A 21,809-nucleotide genomic window follows, 5' to 3' on the forward strand; every position below is an offset into this window, starting at 1 on the left:
ATTATTTTGAGTTACTAAATATTGACTTACTTAGAGAAAATAATGGCTAAGTCAAATGAATGACTTTGCAATAAGCCCATACGTGTAACCAATCAGATGGTTGTGTGGGTGGGACAATGCTGGGTGCTGCAGAGACGTACTGACAGAGGCAGAGGCGGTACGAAGCGTAGCAGCTTGTTAAGACTTAAGGTTAGCACCAAATGATAATATCAATACATTTAATAAAGTCAAATACAAACAAGGCAACAAGAGAAGTATCATACACTTTTGTAAAGTAAATCTGAACAGCCGATATGGGCATCTACATCAACTATATGATTTGCCTTACTTAATACAGCTGATCTGTATCAGAATCGGCTGATCTCACTCATGGATGATCTGTATCGGAATCGGCAGCATAAAACCCTCATCAGAACAATAAATAAGATATAGTTTAAAAAAAAAATACTTGCTGAAATGTGAGGATTGTACTCACTTTGGTCAAATACTGTATATCCTGCTATTGAGCCGATTGAAAGCAGATGCCTTCAACAGAACCTCTGGACACCAAGCAGATCTAACTGGAAAACCACAAAGTACAAACTAGCAGAGATTACATAAATAGGTATTATTAATTGGCATCGTAACCAACAGCATATGAAAACAAAGATTTGGCAAGATTCTATTACATTTCTGCCTAAACAACTTAACCAGATTTAACGACAACTATGCAATGTGGCTACGTTGCAAAAGTACAGACTATTTACTTCAACGCTTTCCTACCAATTTGTACAGTTTTAGCCAAGGGTTAAGGGTTGTCATACTCAATTGTGTTCAGTTTAAAGAGATTCACAAGCTGTAAATGGCTATGATTCCCCATGACTGTAACAGTCTATATTTATGTCAAAGCGCATGAGAGGCGCAAGTAGTAAAAGATAAATCATTCTTTATGTGCATTTGTATTCCTCTTGGATGCCCTTCTTTAAAAACAGCTGCACGATAAAAACATGCATTAAATAATCATATACTGCTTTAAAAACAAGCAAATATACTCAAACAATAGGCCAATGAGTACAGTGGAACATCTGAGAATGAACAAAACTTACATTTGTGGTAACCTTTGTTTGGATTTACAATAAATGATATGCATTATTTGCACAACACACTAAACCAATGTCGTAAGAGGTGTTACTTGGCGCATATAAAGTAGTAAACTATCAATTAGTTTGTTCGATTAATCTAGTAAGCCAAGTATACACATTTTTTTTAGCCTCAATGCATATTTTAGGGAAAATAAACAAATATTTTTTATAGCGTATTTTTCCGAGTATAAGTCGCTCCTGCCGAAAATGCATAATAAAGAAGGAAAAAAACATATATAATTCGCACTGGAGTATATGTCGCATTTTTTGCGGGAATTTATTTAATAAAATCCAACACCAAGAATACACATTTGAAAGGCAATTTCAAAAAAATGAAGAATAGTGAACAACAGGCTGAATGTATATGACGCATAAATTACCAACTGAGAAGGTGCCTGGTATGTTAACCATACTTGCCAACCCTCCCGGATGTTCCGGAAGACTCCCGAAATTCAGCGCCTCTCCCGAAAACCTCCCGGGACAAATTTTCTCCCGAACATCTCCCGAAATTCTGGTGGAGCTGGAGGCCACGTCCCCTCCAGCTCCACGTGGACCCGAATGACGTGTCGACAGCTTGTTTTCACGTCCGCTTTCCCACGATATAAACAGAATGATCGAGGGCGAGTTCTTGGTTTCTTATGTGGGTTTATTGTTAGGCAGTTTCATTAACGTTCTCCCAGCGCGGGACCGTAAAGCAGTTCGTCTGCCGTAAACAGCAATGTTGCGACACTCTTAAACAGGACAATACTGCCATCTACTGTGCATGTATGTGACAATAACATCTACGGCATTTAGAGAAGTGGTTCTCAACCTTTTTTCAGAGATGTACCCCCTGTGAACATTTTTTTAATTCAAGTACCCCCTAATCAGAGCAAAGCATTTTTGGTTGGAAAAAAAAAGAAAGAAGTAAAATCCAGCATTATGTCATCAGTTTCTGATTTACTAAATTGTATAACAGTGCAAAATATTGCTCATTTGTAGTGGTCTTTCTTGAACTACTTGGAAAAAAAAGATATAAAAATAACTATAAACCTGTTGAAAAATAAACAAGTGATTCAGTTATAAATAAAGATTTCTACACATACTGCGGTGAGTGGGCAACTTGTCCACGGTGTGCCCCGCCTTCATGGTCCGTGGCCCGGGTCATGTTTTTTTTTATGTTCTGTTATTTTTTGACTCCCTTAGTTCCTGTTTTGTGCACCTTAGGGTTTGTTTTGGTTTCTATGGGGATTATTGTGGTTCACCTGCCTCTGGTTAGTGGTCGGCACGCTCACCTGCAGTCAATCAATCAATCAATCAATGTTTATTTATATAGCCCCAAATCACAAATGTCTCAAAGGACTGCACAAATCATTACGACTACAACATCCTCGGAAGAACCCACAAAAGGGCAAGGAAAACTCACACCCAGTGGGCAGGGAGAATTCACATCCAGTGGGGCGCCAGTGACAATGCTGACTATGAGAAACCTTGGAGAGGACCTCAGATGTGGGCAACCCCCCCCCCCCTCTAGGGGACCGAAAGCAATGGATGTCGAGCGGGTCTAACATGATACTGTGAAAGTTTAATCCACAGTGGCTCCAACACAGCCGCGAGAGTTCAGTTCAAGCGGATTTAAGACAGCAGCGAGAGTCCCGTCCACAGGAGACCATCTCAAGCGGAGGCGGATCAGCAGCGTAGAGATGTCACCTCTCTCGCCACTCTCGTCATGGCTTCTTTGTTCGCTTCATGCAACAGTTACGTTTGTAGTTCTTGTCTCCGAGTTTATGCTTCCTGTCCTAAGAGGTAACCTTGGCTTCCCACGTTTTCCTTCTGCTTGTTTTCTGATTTTGGTATGTGTTTAATTCAAGTTTAGTTCAAGGGTAAATCATGCTCCTACCTGCAACTCCTGTCCGAAGTGAGCCGTTTGCATCCTGGGGGAACAAACCTCGCTGTAAGCTGCAACCCCGTCGTAACATCCATCCATCCATCCATCCATTTTCTACCGCTTATTCCCTTTTGGGGTCGCGGGGGGCGCTGGCGCCTATCTCAGCTACAATCGGGCGGAAGGCGGGGTACACCCTGGACAAGTCGCCACCTCATCGCAGGGCCAACACAGATAGACAGACAACATTCACACTCACATTCACACACTAGGGACAATTTAGTGTTGTCAATCAACCTATCCCCAGGTGCATGTCTTTGGAAGTGGGAGGAAGCCGGAGTACCCGTAGGGAACCCACGCATTCACGGGGAGAACATGCAAAATCCACTCAGAAAGATCCCGAGCCTGGATTTGAACCCAGGACTGTGGGACCTTCGTATTGTGAGGCAGACGCACTAACCCCTCTGCCACCGTGAAGCCCACCCCCCCCCCGATGCAATATGTACATACAGCTAGCCTAAATAGCATGTTAGCATCGATTATTTTGCAGTCATGCACCCCCCTCACCTCCGAGGGGGTGATCAAGGGTGATGGGTCGAATGCAGGGAAAAATTTCGCCACACGTAGTGTGTGTGTGACAACCATTGGTGCTTTTTAATATGTCTGATTAGCACTCCAACAAATCAATAACGCAAACGAAGCTCCCCTTTGTGCATTCACGTACAGCATAAAACGTTTGGTGGACAAAACGAGACAAAGAAGGAGTGGCAGAAAACACGTCATTCTATACCAGCGTTGGAGAAAGTTGGACATGTAAACCAACTACGGTGAGTTCAAGGACTGCCGAAATTAGTAGGACAAAACGGCGCTTGTCAAATAATCTCATCATTGAAGCATGTACAACATAAAAAGTGGGATTTCTAACAATTAGGAATGTTTGTGTCATGTTTGTCCTTCTACAGAGGCCACATTGAAACAAAAAATATAATCTTTTTCCAATTTCATAAATTTTTGAAAAAACTCTAAGGAGCCACGAGGACGGCGCTAAAAATGCAGGTCTAGAGCCGAGGATTGCCGACCCCCAACCTATCGCAACAAAGTCCAAAAGTCATCATCCAATACCAGCGTCACATTGACAGACTGAATGCACATATGGTTATGATCAATTTGTAAAGGACGAAGATGTCCTGTCAAGTTTCTGTACTCCTACTACTTCAAGGCCAACCTTATTGCATCCTTGTACCTGCCTGTAGTTATCTTGTACCGAATTTACTGCGCATAATCAAGTGTGGCGAATGACATCATCCCACAGAAAGACGCAGAAATCATCATAGTACGCGGTTCTTACAGGGCGGCAGAAGTCTATTTTACATCGTGGGTGTTTCGTGAAGCATGAAATAAGTGTGCGGTCCGTGCCGCAATTTTCTACTCAGTCATCAGGCGGAGGAAGTAAATAAACGTTTACAATATCAATGGCAGATGTTTCCATGTGCCAGTTACATACATACAGTAAGGACATCTCCATTACTTGATAGAGGTGTTTCCTATGATACTGCAATCTATTTGGGGGACGTGTGCACGTCATTTAGAAAAAAGCTAAAATAGAAGTTACAGTACAAGTTGAAAATATGAATCCCTCTTTGTATGAACTTTATGACTTACGAACCAGATCGAATAAAAATATATTTCAGTAAAGAAACCTTGACTTTATGAATGTTTCATCCATCCATTGTGTTCCTTGCAACAACCATATATATATATATATATATATGGTTATATATATATATATATATATATATATATATATATATATATACATACACATACATATATACAGTATATACATACATATATATACACATACATATATATATACATATACATATATATATACATATACACATACATATATATATATATATATATATATATATATATATATATATATATATATATATACATATATATATACATATACATATATATATATATATATATATATACATACATACATACATACATACATACATACATACATATACACATACATATACATACATACATACATATACACATACATATACATACCCCGCCTACCGCCCGAATGCAGCTGAGATAGGCTCCAGCGACCCCAGTGACCCCAAGACGGATAAGCGGTAGAAAATAGATGGAGATACATGTGTATATATATATCTATGTATGCATGTATATGTATGCATATATATATGCATACATATACATGCAAACATAGATATATATAGACATATACATAAATAGGTATGTATTTATGTATAAATATATATATATATATATGTATATATATATATATACATACATGCATACATATATATATGTATACACATATACATAAATAGGTATGTATTTATGTAGGTATATATATATATACATATATATATATATATATATATATACACACACACACATAAATGTGTATATATATGCACATATATATGTAAAAATATACACATATATACAAATATGTGTATATGTATGTGTATACATACACACAGACATATATATATATATATAAGTGTATACATATATGCACATATATATATGTAAATATATACATACATATATATATACACATACAAATATCTATGTATGTATATAAATATACATACATAAATTTAAGTGTGTATATATATATATATATATGCACATATATATGTAAATATATACACATACAGTATATATATATAAATATGTCTCTATATATATGTGTATACATACACACACACACAGAAATATATATATATATATATATGTATATATATATATATATATATATATATATATATATATATATATATATATATATATATATCCATCCATCCATTTTCTGCCACTTATTCCCTTTTTGGAGTCGCGGGGGGCGCTGGTTTATATATTTTTATTTTTATTTTATTTTTTTCACTCTGACAAGAGGCCCTCTGCTGCCCTTTGACACGCCTGCTTTAGGGGTTACTGTGCGTTATTTTGTCAACAAACTGTTTAAGATTAATGCAAAAAATGTACCCTATAGGCCTTCAATTACATCTAATCCAAGACTATTGACGTAGGATCAAGCTCAAAGGAGGAAGGTACATCGTCAAACTATTAGAGATTATTTTATGAAAAAAACTTTAAAGCCAGAAGGGACAGACCATATTTTAAAACGTTTCAACCTTATAACTGCCTGGCAGGTGCAACACATATTGGTCCTGTCGTCTCAAGGGAGGATTGGATATCAGATAAGAAAAACAGACAAGAGGAAGACTCCTTCCTGGGACTGGGACAACTATGAGAAATCTGAAACATTCACACGCACTGGGATGAGAATATGTCAAAAGACTTGGCCTGAACCACACGCTGTTAGGGACATGTTGTTAGTGATTACTGAACTCAAGTTGTATAACCACTGCAATACGCATACCTGGTTAGAGGTAGAAGAGAATTGTGAGTGGCAACTACAGTCACATGACAACCCGGTTAAATGATGTTATTTTTAACACAACCCTGTTAAAACAGACCATGACCAATGCCTGTAAATATAACAGCCAGGAGTCAAGTTTTTGACAACTAATAACAGTTTTATGAGTCTTCAGTGCATGTCATGTGTGTTTATACAGTGCACTGTGTATATAAAGCCTCTCACTAAAGTCAGTACAGCCTTCCTATGTCAGTAATAGGAGTGGGAATCTTTGGCCACCTCACGATTCAATTACAATTTAAAAATCTTCAATTTATGTATATGGTTGCAGGTTTACATTTATTTCAACTTTACTAAATAGGTGTTTAGCACTTGCAACTTTTAAAAACAGTGCATTTGTAATAAGAAATTCTTACATTTTAAAACTGTCTGAATTACTTTATTTACAGTAAATAAATCGATTATGGATTATGTCCCGCAAGTGTGTGTTTATTTTATCATGGCATATCCATGCTACTTTTCAACTGACACTTTAAAGTCACTGTGCAGCTTGCATAACTATAGAGATGACTTACTAATGAAAATGACGCAACACACAGCCATTATTGTCTAGTAGAGGAGTCCTAAAGTATATTTGGGCCACATTTTTTTTCAGCAAACTGTGAGGAGGAAATTGTTTAAAACAAAAGGATCAGGTGGCGACTTGTCCAGGGTGTACGCCGCCTTCCGCTTGAATGCAGCTGAGATAGGCTCCGGCGACCCCTCGCGACCCCAAAAGGGACAAGCGGTAGAATATGGATGGATGGATGGAAAAGGCAAATTATTAATATTTTTTTTGTATCATTATTAAACATACATATACACATACATATACACACATACGTATGTATATATATATATATATATATATATATATATATATATATATATGTATATATAAATATATATAGAGAGAAATAAATATGTATATATACATACATATATACACATATATACATACAAATATACATACATACATAAACACACATACATACATACACACACATATATATATATATATATATATATATATATATATATATATATATATATATATATATATATGAATAGGTTGATTGGCAACACTAAATTGGCCCTAGTGTGTGAATGTGAGTGTGAATGTTGTCTGTCTATCTGTTTTGGCTCTGCGATGAGGTGGCGACTTGTCCAGGGTGTACACCGCCTTCCGCCCGATTGTAGCAGAGATAGGCGCCAGCGACCCCCGCGACCCAAAAAGGGAATAAGCGGTAGAAAATGGATGGATGGATATATATATATACACACACACACACACACACACACACATACTTACATACATATATATATACTTACATATACATATACATATATATATATATATATATATATATATATATATATATATATACATAATGCATATGTGTATATATATATTTTTATGTATATAATTATGTATAAATATATATGTATGTGTATGTATGTATGTACAAATATACACACACACACACACGGGGGCTGAAACTAACAATTATATATATATTTTGATAAGCGATTAGTCAATAATTATCTTAATGATTAGTCGACTAATCGAATACTAAAGCGTAAACGTATTTGATGGCTCTAATATTTCCATCGCCTTCTAAATGCAGCCTTTAAGTCATTTTAGGTATGTGCTTACTAACAATAAAGATGACTAATTCATTCATGAATATTTATTTATACTGTAATTGTGTTGTTCATTCAGCTGTGACATAAATTAACATGTGTTAAAAAAAAAAGTATTATAACTGTGTATTTAAAAAAACATTTAAAATAGTAGCAATTAAAACAAAAAAGAAAACATTTTTTAACTGCCTCAAAAAGAAAAGCATTTTGTGATGTTTAAAAAGCTGCACGTTGGTATATTGACTATTGTTCAACTCTTGGCATTTTGAGCAATTTAAGGGGGGCGGCATAGCTCGGTTGGTAGAGTGGCCGTGCTAGCAACTTGAGGGTTGCAGGTTCGATTCCCGCCTGTGCCATCCTAGTTACTGCCGTTGTGTCCTTGGGCAAGACACTTTACCCACCTGCTCCCAGTGCCACCCACACTGGTTTAAATGTAACTTAGATATTGGGTTTCACTATGTAAAGCGCTTTGAGTCACTTGAGAAAAGCGCTATATAAATATAATTCTCAATGTGTTGAATTCTCTACTTCATTACCTCTTAACATGTTGACTATTGAATTAATATTGAATGTTTAATCTTGGGACCTCTACTTTGGTGTGTGTTTATATGCGACCGCACGCACACGCGCGGTTCGCATTTCTTAAAGTGCCTTACTTTAAAAAAAAATTTAATTGATGTAGACAAAGTTTAGCTAGCTGACTTTGGCTAAAATGATAGTTAAAGTTACTTTTCACACAACGTCGTCTCACTTTTGTTAACTAGCTTGCTAGGTAGAAGCCAACATTCTTACAGAGGCTGTGCCTGCAAGAATGGGACGCCCCTGCTTATTTCAGCGAGACAATGCCAAGCCACGTGTTGCAACAGCGTGAATTCGTAGTAAAAGAGTCCGGGTACTAGACTGGCCTGCCTGTAGTCCATTGAAAATGTGTGGCGCATTATGAAGCGTCAAATACCACAACGGAGACTCAGGACTGTTGAACAACATAAGCTGTACATCAAGCAAGAATGGGAAAGAATTCCACCTGAAAAGCTTCAAAAATTGGTCTCCTCACTTCCCAAATGTTTACTGAGTGTTTTTTTTAAAGGAAAGGCCAAGTAACACAGTGGTAAAAATGCTCCTGTGTCAAGTTTTTTGCAATGTTTTGCTGCCAATAAATTCTAAGTAATGATTATTTGCAGGCTTCACGGTGGCAGAGGGGTTAGTGCGTCTGCCTCACAATACGAAGGTCCTGCAGTCCTGGGTTCAAATCCAGGCTGGGGATCTTTCTGTGTGGAGTTTGCATGTTCTCCCCGTGAATGCGTGGGTTCCCTCCGGGTACTCCGGCTTCCTCCCACTTCCAAAGATATGCACCTGGGGATAGGTTGATTGGCAACACTAAATTGGCCCTAGTGTGTGAATGTGAGTGTGAATGTTGTCTGTCTATCTGTGTTGGCCCAGCGATGAGGTGGCGACTTGTCCAGGGTGTACCCTGCCTTCCGCCCGATTGTAGCTGAGATAGGCGCCAGCGCCCCCCGCGACCCCAAAAGGGAATAAGCGGTAGAAAATGGATGGATTATTTGCAAAAATAAATAAGTTTCTCAGTTAAAACATTAAACATCTTGTCTTTGGAGTCCATTCAATCGAATATAAGTCCAAAATGATTTGCAAATCATTATATTCTGTTTTATTCACAATTTACACAACGTGAAAACATCACTGGTTTTGTACATGTTGAAATGTGAGCGATTTTGTGAGCTCCTGTGATTGTTTTACTACACTGATACTACAAACGCTTCCATCAAAATGCATGCCACAGTGACAACATAACGTCTGACGTTCCATGTTTATCCTGCTGACAGGACATAACAACAACAAGCGGATGAGTAAGCCTGATCAAATCACGTCAGTTACTTTGTTCCATCACAGAGTAACCGATCCTGCCAACAACAAATAAACCGTGGCCGACCTCGGGTCTGTGACACAGAGATTAAAACGTCATAACAGGAAGCGTTGAAACAAAATAACGTTGCACTTTCCACACTACTGCAGTTTATTTAATTCCTGAAGTCAGAGTGCCCTCACAGAAGGAACATTAAAGGCCTACTGAAAGCCACTACTATCGACCACGCAGTCTGATAGTTTATATATCAATGATGAAATATTAACATTGCAACACATGCCAATACGGCCTTTTTAGTTTACTAAATTGCAATTATAAATTTCCCGCGAAGTGTCCTGTTGAAAACGTCGCCTAATGATGACGTCACGGACTGTCAGGAAATATTAGCGCAGCACCAGTCACGGCTAAAGGTCGTCTTCTTTAATCGCATAGTTACACAGTATTTTGGACATCTGTGTTGCTGAATCTTTTGCAATTTGTTCAATTAATAATGGAGACGTCAAAGAAGAATGCTGTTGGTGGAAAGCGGTGTATTGCAGCTGTCTTTAGCACCGAGACACAGCCGGTGTTTCTTTGTTTTTAAAGGGGAACATTATCACAATTTCAAAAGGATTAAAAACAATAAAAATCAGTTCCCTGTGGCTTGTTGTATTTTTTGAAGTTTTTTTCAAAATTTTACAGGTCTCGGAATATCCCTAAGTAAAGCTTTAAAGTGCCTTATTTTCGGCTCTCTGCGAAGACACTGGCCATTTCCCTGTGACGTCACACAGTGCTGCCAATGTAAACAAACAATGGGAATACCACAGCAAGATATAGGGACATTAGCTCGGATTCAAACTCGAATTTCAGCGACTTAAGCGATTCAACAGATTACGCATGTATTGAAGCGGATGGTTGGAGTATGAAAATATTGAAGAAGAAACTGAAGCTATTGAGCGAATAGCTATTCACGCTCTTCATAGCCATAGCATGGCCGAATAGCTGCGTTAGCATCGCCGGTAAAATGTGCGGACCAAACGATCAGGACTTTCGCATCTTTTGACACTGGAGCAACTTAAATCCGTCGATTGGTAAGTGTTTTTTTTCGCATTAAATGTGGGTGGAAGGAAACGTAATATAGTTGCAAATGCATCTACAGGTTATCCATACATCTCTGTGCCATGTCTGCTTTAGCACCGCCGGAAAATAGCATGTTAGCATCGATTAGCGTAGCATGTTAGCATCGATTAGCTGGCAGTCAACATCAACAAAACTCAGCTTTGTGATTTCGTTGACTATCGTTGCAAATGCATTTCCAGGTTATCCATACATCTCTGTGCCATGTCTGTCTTAGCATCGCCGGTCAAATGTGAAGACACTCTGGTACATTCAATGGGGGTCTGGCGGAAGATTTCTTGCCAGTGGTGCAGCTTGAATCCCTCCCTGTTAGTGTTGTTACACCCTCCGACAACACACCGACGAGGCATGATGTCTCCAAGGTTCCAAAAAATAGTCAAAAAAACGGAAAATAACAGAACTGAGACCTGGTGTTTGTAATGTGTTGAAAATGAAAATGGTGGGTGTGTTACCTCGGCGACGGCACATTCTGACGTCATCGCTTCCAGTGCGATAAACAGAAAGGCGTTTAATTTGCCAAAATTCACCCATTTAGAGTTCGGAAATCGGTTAAAAAAATGTATGGTCTTTTTTCTGCACCATCAAGGTATATATTGACACTTACATAGGTTGGGTGATAATGTTCCCCTTTAACACAGAGAGGTCAATCGAACATGTTTCTCTACGTCAACCAGCATGTTTTTGGATGGGAAAATTGTGATATATTTCTTACCGGAGACATCATTGGATTATTTGTCCTCCTGCAGTAGCTGTTTAAAAGGAAGCTGTGAGCTTGGCTCCTCAGCTTCTGTCTGAGTCACTGCGTGTTCACCGCAGTCATCCGACCTTTAGGTATGTCTTTACAATCTCATTAAAACACTATTAATGTTGCGATCCGCTGCTCGAATCTGTACATATTCTGATTTATTGTTCCATTTTTCTATCACTCTGTTGTTTAACGTCTTTATTTCCTGTTTAGTCCGTCACCATCGTAGCTCATTAGTTCACCTGCCCCTTGTAATCTACGCACACCTGTTTTCTTCTAATCACCTACCTTATTTAAACTCGCCCCTTTTCGTTATTCATTCTCGGATCCTAATTTGCCTACGCGCAACCGTGACGACTCTCGTCCTTCTACTAGATGTATTTTCTCGCTGGCTCTCACGCTGTGCCACTTGATTATTCCAGTTTTCATACTGATGATTTGTTTTCTCATTTGTGCTCTCGTGCCAAGTTTTAGTTTTCTAGTGTTTTATCCTAGCTTTCACGCTAGCGTCTTTTGTTTGCTTTCTCTTTACACCAGTGTTTTTGTTCCTAGCCTTTTTATTATTTAGTAAACCCATTTATGACATACCGTGTTGTGTTCATCGCTTCGACGCATCCCTGGAAGAACCAATCAGGCATTACAATGCCACACAAGCCTCACAATTAAAAGAATAAGCAGAAAAGGGATCATCCAGAATTTTCCTAGTAAATGTGTCTAATTCCATCTGAAACGCTCACACTGCCGCCGCCCGGAGCCGTCGCTTTTTATTTTATTTTTTATTTATTTTATTTTCTAGTCCTTCGCTATCAATATTATCATCCACAAATATTTCATCCTCGCTCAAATTAATAAGGGAAATTGTTGTTTTCTCTGTCCGAATAGCTCTCGCCGCTGGAGGCTCCTATTATAAACAATGTGTGGACGTGAGGAACCCTCACCCTTGTGACGTCATCGTCTGCGACTTTCAGTAAAGGCAAATCTTTTTTATCAGCACCAAAAGTTGCCAACTTTATCGTGGATGTTCTCTACTAAATCCTTTCAGCAAAAATATGGCAATATGGCGAAATGATCAAGTATGACACATAGAATGGACCTGCTATCCCCGTTTAAATAAGAAAATCTCATTTCAGTAGGCCTTTAACTTGCCGACTTCACTGGTTTTGTATTTTGTATTTTTTGGAGGGCAGAATAGATGACTTTCCTTTACCTGCATTGTGAGCTGCCTCATTCTAGCAGTTGTTCACTATTTAGTTTAATTACACAGTAATTTGGACAACTGTGTTGCTGAATCTTTTGCCATTTGTTCAATTAATAATAGAGACATCAAAGAAGAATGCTGTTGGTGGAAAGCGGTGGATTGCAGCTGCCTTTAGCACCGAGACACAGCCGGTGATTGTTTGTTGTGAAGATTTAACACAGAGCGGTCAAGCGAACATGTTTCTCTACGTCAACTAGCATGTTTTTGGATGGGAAAATTGTGATATTAAGTCGGCTCTTACCAGACACATCAGTGGATTATGCGTCGTCCTGCAGTAGCTGTCAAAAAAGGCGGCTGTGAGGTTGGCTCCTCGGCTTCTCTCTGAGACACTGGCGTGTTCACCGCAGCCATCCGACTTTGAGGTATGTCTTTACAATCTCACTAAAACACTATTAAAACAATACGCAGATAAGGGATCTTCCAGAATTATCCTAGTAAATGTGTCTAATAACATCTGAAACGCTCACACTGCCACCGCCTGGAGTCGTCGCTTTTTATTCATTTTTGCACATACTTCCGGTACAGGCAAGGCTATTTTATTAGCGACCAAAAGTTGCCAACTTTATCGTGGATGTTCTCTACTAAATCCTTTCAGCAAAAATATGGCAATATCGCGAAATGATCAAGTATGACACATAGAATGGACCTGCTATCCCCGTTTGAATAAGAAAATCTCATTTCAGTAGGCCTTTAACTTGCCAACTTCACTGGTTTTGTATTTTGTATTTTTTGGAGGGCAGAATAGATGACTTTCCTTTACCTGCATTGTGAGCTGCCTCATTCTAGCAGTTGTTCACTATTTAGTTGAATTACACAGTAATTTGGACATCTGTGTTGCTGAATCTTTTGCCATTTGTTCAATTAATAATAGAGACGTCAAAGAAGAATGCTGTTGGTGGAAAGCGGTGGATTGCAGCTGCCTTTAGCACCGAGACACAGCCGGTGATTGTTTGTTGTGAAGATTTAACACAGAGCGGTCAAGCGAACATGTTTCTCTACGTCAACTAGCATGTTTTTGGATGGGAAAATTGTGATATTAAGTCGGCTCTTACCAGACACATCAGTGGATTATGCGTCGTCCTGCAGTAGCTGTCAAAAAAGGCGGCTGTGAGGTTGGCTCCTCGGCTTCTCTCTGAGACACTGGCGTGTTCACCGCAGCCATCCGACTTTGAGGTATGTCTTTACAATCTCACTAAAACACTATTAAAACAATACGCAGATAAGGGATCTTCCAGAATTATCCTAGTAAATGTGTCTAATAACATCTGAAACGCTCACACTGCCACCGCCTGGAGTCGTCGCTTTTTATTCATTTTTGCACATACTTCCGGTACAGGCAAGGCTATTTTATTAGCGACCAAAAGTTGCCAACTTTATCGTGGATGTTCTCTACTAAATCCTTTCAGCAAAAATATGGCAATATCGCGAAATGATCAAGTATGACACATAGAATGGACCTGCTATCCCCGTTTGAATAAGAAAATCTCATTTCAGTAGGCCTTTAACTTGCCAACTTCACTGGTTTTGTATTTTGTATTTTTTGGAGGGCAGAATAGATGACTTTCCTTTACCTGCATTGTGAGCTGCCTCATTCTAGCAGTTGTTCACTATTTAGTTTAATTACACAGTAATTTGGACATCTGTGTTGCTGAATCTTTTGCCATTTGTTCAATTAATAATAGAGACGTCAAAGAAGAATGCTGTTGGTGGAAAGCGGTGGATTGCAGCTGCCTTTAGCACCGAGACACAGCCAGTGATTGTTTGTTGTGAAGCTTTAACACAGAGCGGTCAAGCGAACATGTTTCTCTACGTCAACTAGCATGTTTTTGGATGGGAAAATTGTGATATTAAGTCGGCTCTTACCAGACACATCAGTGGATTATGCGTCGTCCTGCAGTAGCTGTCAAAAAAGGCGGCTGTGAGGTTGGCTCCTCGGCTTCTCTCTGAGACACTGGCGTGTTTACCGCAGCCATCCGACTTTGAGGTATGTCTTTACAATCTCACTAAAACACTATTAAAACAATACGCAGATAAGGGATCTTCCAGAATTATCCTAGTAAATGTGTCTAATAACATCTGAAACGCTCACACTGCCACCGCCTGGAGTCGTCACTTTTTATTTCTTTTTGCACATACTTCCGGTACAGGCAAGGCTATTTTATTAGCGACCAAAAGTTGCGAACTTTATCGGGGATGTTCTCTACTAAATCCTTTCAGCAAAAATATGGCAATATCGCGAAATGATCAAGTATTACACACAGAATGGACCTGCTATCCCCGTTTAAATAAGAAAATCTCATTTCAGTAGGCCTTTAACTTGCCAACTTCACTGGTTTTGTATTTTGTATTTTTTGGAGGGCAGAATAGATGACTTTCCTTTACCTGCATTGTGAGCTGCCTCATTCTAGCAGTTGTTCACTATTTAGTTTAATTACACAGTAATTTGGACATCTGTGTTGCTGAATCTTTTGCCATTTGTTCAATTAATAATAGAGACGTCAAAGAAGAATGCTGTTGGTGGAAAGCGGTGGATTGCAGCTGCCTTTTGCACCGAGACACAGGCGGTGATTGTTTGTTGTGAAGCTTTAACACAGAGCGGTCAAGCGAACATGTTTCTCTACGTCAACTAGCATGTTTTTGGATGGGAAAATTGTGATATTAAGTCGGCTCTTACCAGAGACATCAGTGGATTATGCGTCGTCCTGCAGTAGCTGTGAGGTTGGCTCCTCGGCTTCTCTCTGAGACACTGGCGTGTTCACTGCAGCCATCCGACTTTGAGGTATGTCTTTACAATCTCACTAAAACACTATTAAAACTATAAGCAGATAAGGGATCTTCCAGAATTATCCTAGTAAATGTGTCTAATAACATCTGAAACGCTCACACTGCCACCGCCTGGAGTCGTCGCTTTTTATTTCTTTTTGCACATACTTCCGGTACAGGCAAGGCTATTTTATCATCGACCAAAAGTTGCGAACTTTATCGTCGATGTTCTCTACTAAATCCTTTCAGCAAAAACATGGCAATATCGCGAAATGATCAAGTATGACACAGACTGGACCTGCTATCCCCGTTTAAATAAGAAAATCTCATTTCAGTAGGCCTTTAACTTGCCAACTTCACTGGTTTTGTATTTTGTATTTTTTGGAGGGCAGAATAGATGACTTTCCTTTACCTGCATTGTGAGCTGCCTCATTCTAGCAGTTGTTCACTATTTAGTTTAATTACACAGTAATTTGGACATCTGTGTTGCTGAATCTTTTGCCATTTGATCAATTAATAATAGAGACGTCAAAGAAGAATGCTGTTGGTGGAAAGCGGTGGATTGCAGCTGCCTTTAGCACCGAGACACAGCCGGTGATTGTTTGTTGTGAAGCTTTAACACAGAGCGGTCAAGCGAACATGTTTCTCTACGTCAACTAGCATGTTTTTGGATGGGAAAATTGTGTTATTAAGTCGGCTCTTACCAGACACATCAGTGGATTATGCGTCGTCCTGCAGTAGCTGTCAAAAAAGGCGGCTGTGAGGTTGGCTCCTCGGCTTCTCTCTGAGACACTGGCTTGTTCACCGCAGCCATCCGACTTTGAGGTATGTCTTTACAATCTCACTAAAACACTATTAAAACTATAAGCAGATAAGGGATCTTCCAGAATTATCCTAGTAAATGTGTCTAATAACATCTGAAACGCTCACACTGCCACCGCCTGGAGTCGTCGCTTTTTATTTATTTTTGCACATACTTCCGGTACAGGCAAGGCTATTTTATTAGCGACCAAAAGTTGCGAACTTTATCGTGGATGTTCTCTACTAAATCCTTTCAGCAAAAACATGGCAATATCGCGAAATGATCAAGTATGACACATAGAATGGACCTGCTATCCCCGTTCAAATAAGAAAATCTCATTTCAGTAAGCTTTTAAGAATAACTATGTATCTTTTCTTCCAATATTATCGCTCTCAAATCATATAGTTATTAAAGAACCACTGCAGCTTTCTAAAGTTCCCATCGTGAGGGAAATTTGAGCACAGCTTTTAGTGCTTTCCAGTGGAGACCAGTACTTATAGACTACTGTGTGCAACATATCCCTCATTTTTAATGACCCAATCGAAAGTAAACAAGAGGTTCGAGCGACAGAAGCTATAGTTGGATAGCGGCCGACTGGTGGAAGGTTTAGGTCGGCCACCGTCCTTGTTGGTCTAAAACGAGCACACGGGACATGACGAACGGCCGAGAAGTCCTAGCAAGCACGGGCAGCGTGCCAAGGTCAGAGCTGTCATGGAGGAAGAGTATTTTCTTCACTCACCCGTGAAATGGTGAGGGGAACGCCAAAGTCCTTCCCTCCTTGCAGCCTGAAGCCCCATGGAGCTGCACCAGCCAGGGTGACGCTGTAGCTCATGATTCACCTACAAACACAAGAGGAGATCCTATTAGTAAATACTGCAGGCATTGACTCAGAGTACTAGTAGTTTAGAATGGCATGGACATACAGCAACTACTGTAGTGGGACTAGGGCTGGGCGATACATCGATATACCCGATATATCAATCAATCAATCAATCAATGTTTACTTATATAGCCCTAAATCACTAGTGTCTCAAAGGGCTGCACAAACCACTACGACATCCTCAGTAGGCCCACATAAGGGCAAGGAAAACTCACACCCAGTGGGACGTCGGTGACAATAATGACCCAGTGGGATGTCGGTGACAATGATGACTATGAGAACCTTGGAGAGGAGGAAAGCAATGGATGTCGAGCGGGTCTAACATGATGCTGTGAAAGTTCAATCCATAATGGATCCAACACAGTCGCGAGAGTCCAGTCCAAAGCGGATCCAACACAGCAGCGAGAGTCCCGTTCACAGCGGAGCCAGCAGGAAACCATCCCAAGCGGAGGCGGATCAGCAGCGCAGAGATGTCCCCAGCCGATACACAGGTTTGTTTCTGTGCGATAGGGAAAATGACTATATGGTGATATTCGAGTATACGTTCTCACGCAGTTGCTTTTATGGAGTATACCAGGGGTCATCAACGTGGTGCCCGTAAGGACCAGATAAGTCGCCCGCTGGCCTGTTCTAAAAATAGCTCGAATAGCAGCACTTACCAGTGAGCTGCCTCTATTTTTACAATTGTATTTATTTACTCGCAAGCTGGTCTCGCTTTGCTCGACATTTTTAATTCTAAGAGAGACCAAACTGAAATAGAATTTGAAAATCCAAGAAAATATTTTAAAGACTTGGTCTTCACTTGTTTAAATAAATTCATTGACTTTTTTTACTTTGTTTCTTATAACTTTCAGAAAGACAATTTTAGAGAAAAAATACAACCGTAAAAAAGGATTTTAGGATTTTTAAACACATGTACCTTTTTACCTTTTAATTTCATTCCTCTTTTTTCCTGACAATTTAAATAAAGGTTCAAGTAAATTAATTTTTTTATTGTAAAGAATAATAAATACATCCATCCATCCATCTTCTTCCGCTTATCCGAGGTCGGGTCGCGGGGGCAACAACCTAAGCAGAGAAACCCAGACTTCCCTTTCCCCAGCCACTTTGTCTAGCTCTTCCCGGGGGATCCCGAGGCGTTCCCAGGCCAGCCGGGTGACATAGTCTTCCCAACGTGTCCTGGGTCTTCCCCGTGGCCTCCTACCGGTTGGACGTGCCCTAAACACCTCCCTAGGGAGGCGTTCGGGTGGCATCCTGACCAGATGCTGGTCAAGATGCCCAGGTGCAGATAATAAATACATTTTAATTTAATTCTTCATTTTACTTTCTGTTTTTTCGACGAAGAATATTTGTGAAGTATGTATTCAAACTTATTATGATTAAAATTTAAAAAAAAAATATTCTGGCAAATCTAGAAAATCTTTAAAATCAAATTTAAATCTTATTTCAAGGTCTTTTGAATTTCTTTTAAAAAAATTTGTTCTGGAAAATCTAGAAGAAATAATGATTTGTCTTCGTTAGAAATATAGCTTGGTCCAATTTGTTATATATTGTAACAAAGTGCAGATTGGATTTTAACCTATTTAAAACATGTCATCAAAATTCTAGAATTATTCTTAATCAGGAAAAATTACTAATGATGTTCCATAAATTATTTTTTTATTTTTTTTCGAAAAGATTCGAATTAGCTACTTTTTTCTTCTTTTTTTCGGTTGAATTTTGAATTTTAAAGAGTCGAAATTGAAGATTAACTATGTTTCAAAATTTCATTTAATTTTTTTCCCAGTTTTCTCCTCTTTTAAACCGTTCAATTAAGTGTTTTTTTCATCATTTATTTTCTACAAAAAAACTTCCGTAAAAGGAAAAAAAATGTACGACGGAATGACGGACAGAAATATCCATTCTTTTATATCAATCAATCAATGTTTACTTATATAGCCCTAAATCACTAGTGTCTCAAAGGGCTGCACAAACCACCACGACATCCTCGGTAGGCCCACATAAGGGCAAGGAAAACTCACACCCAGTGGGACATCGGTGACAATAATGACCCAGTGGGACGTCGGTGACAATGATGACTATGAGAACCTTGGAGAGGAGGAAAGCAATGGATGTCGAGCGGGTCTAACATGATACTGTGAAAGTTCAATCCATAATGGATCCAACACAGTGACGAGAGTGCAGTCCAAAGCGGATCCAACACAGCAGCGAGAGTCCCGTTCACAGCTGAGCCAGCAGGAAACCATCCCAAGCGGAGGCGGATCAGCAGCGCAGAGATGTCCCCAGCCGATACACAGGTTTGTTTCTGTGCGATAGGGAAAATGACTATATGGTGATATTCGAGTATACGTTCTCACGCAGTTGCTTATATGGAGTATACCAGGGGTCATCAACGTGGTGCCCGTAAGGACCAGATAAGTCGCCCACTGGCCTGTTCTAAAAATAGCTCGAATAGCAGCACTTACCAGTGAGCTGCCTCTATTTTTACAATTGTATTTATTTACTCGCAAGCTGGTCTCGCTTTGCTTGACATTTTTAATTCTAAGAGAGACAAAACTCAAATAGAATTTGAAAATCCAAGAAAATATTTTAAAGACTTGGTCTTCACTTGTTTAAATAAATTCATTTACTTTTTTACTTTGCTTCTTATAACTTTCAGAAAGACAATTTTAGAGAAAAAATACAACCGTAAAAAGGATTTTAGGATTTTTAAACACATATCTTTTTACCTTTTAAATTCATTCCTCTTCTTTCCTGACAATTTAAATAAAGGTTCAAGTAAATTAATTTTTTTATGGTAAAGAATAATAAATACATCCATCTTCTTCCGCTTATCCGAGGTCGGGTCGCGGGGGCAACAACCTAAGCAGGGAAACCCAGACTTCCCTCTCCCCAGCCACTTCGTCTAACTCTTCCCGGGGGATCCCGAGGCGTTCCCAGGCCTGGGTCTTCCCCGTGGCCTCCTACCGGTTGGACGTGCCCTAAACACCTCCCTCGGGAGGCGTTCGGGTGGCATCCTGACCAGATGCTGGTCAAGGTGCCCAGGTGCAGATAATAAATACATTTTAATTTAATTCTTCATTTTACCTTCTGTTTTTTCGACGAATAATATTTGTGAAGTATGTATTCAAACTTATTATAATTAAAATTTAAAAAAAAAATATTCCGGCAAATCTAGAAAATCTTTAGAATCAAATTTAAATCTTATTTCAAAGTCTTTTGAATTTCTTTAAAAAAAAATTTGTTCTGGAAAATCTAGAAGAAATAATGATTTGTCTTTGTTAGAAATATAGCTTGGTCCAATTTGTTATATATTGTAACAAAGTGCAGATTGGATTTTAACCTATTTAAAACATGTCATCAAAATTCTAAAATTAATCTTAATCAGGAAAAAATACTTATGATGTTCCATAAATTATTTTTTTAATTTTTTTCGAAAAGATTCGAATTAGCTACTTTTTTCTTCTTTTTTTCGGTTGAATTTTGAATTCTAAAGAGTCGAAATTGAAGATAAACTATGTTTCAAAATTTAATTTTAATTTTTTTCCAGTTTTCTCCTCTTTTAAACTGTTCAATGAAGTGTTTTTTTCATCATTTATTCTCTACAAAAAAACTTCCGTAAAAGGAAAAAAAATGTACGACGGAATGACGGACAGAAATATCCATTCTTTTATATATACCGTAGATGTATTTATTAAAGGTAAATTGAGCAACTTGGCTATTTCTGGCAATTTATTTAAGTGTGTATCAAACTGGTAGCCCTTCGCATTAATCAGTACCCAAGAAGTAGCTCTTGGTTTCAAAAAGGTTGGTGACCCCTGGAGTATACGTTCTCACGCAGTTGCTTTTAGCTGCGGGCATTACACTGCATGCGTTTCTCACTATTTCTTGTCTCTCCTTCTCACAGAGACGTAAAACAAGCGCACCTTCTTACATAAAGTATGTCACGTGTGCAATGTCAGGTAGCGACATGGTAACGTTCGCTGTAATGCTAACGGTGCGGGGTAGTAATACGAGAGAGAGAGAAGGTACGAATCTGGTGAAGTGAAGTGAAGTGAATTATATTTATATAGCGCTTTTTCTCTAATGACTCAAAGCGCTTTACATAGTGAAACCCAATATCTAAGTTACATTTAAACCAGTGTGGGTGGCACTGGGAGCAGGTGGGTAAAGTGTCTTGCCCAAGGACACAACGGCAGTGACTAGGATGGCGGAAGCGGGGATCGAACCTGCAACCCTCAAGTTGCTGGCACGACCACTCT

General features: G+C 39.0%; 1 protein-coding gene across 3 annotated transcripts in view; it reads right to left on the reverse strand.

The window, feature by feature from the left end:
- pdlim5b (PDZ and LIM domain 5b) overlaps positions 1-21,809 on the reverse strand; it is a 201,158-nt gene that overhangs the window by 146,464 nt on the left and 32,885 nt on the right. For all 3 annotated transcript variants that reach the window (XM_061875712.1, XM_061875714.1, XM_061875713.1), the window contains exon 2: positions 17,407-17,506. In XM_061875712.1, the coding sequence (XP_061731696.1) occupies positions 17,407-17,499 (93 nt within the window). In that variant the 5' untranslated portion in view covers positions 17,500-17,506. The remainder of the gene's footprint in view (positions 1-17,406; positions 17,507-21,809) is intronic.

Source organism: Nerophis ophidion, linkage group LG17 (assembly GCF_033978795.1).
Source record: "Nerophis ophidion isolate RoL-2023_Sa linkage group LG17, RoL_Noph_v1.0, whole genome shotgun sequence".
NCBI classification, from domain to species: domain Eukaryota; kingdom Metazoa; phylum Chordata; class Actinopteri; order Syngnathiformes; family Syngnathidae; genus Nerophis; species Nerophis ophidion.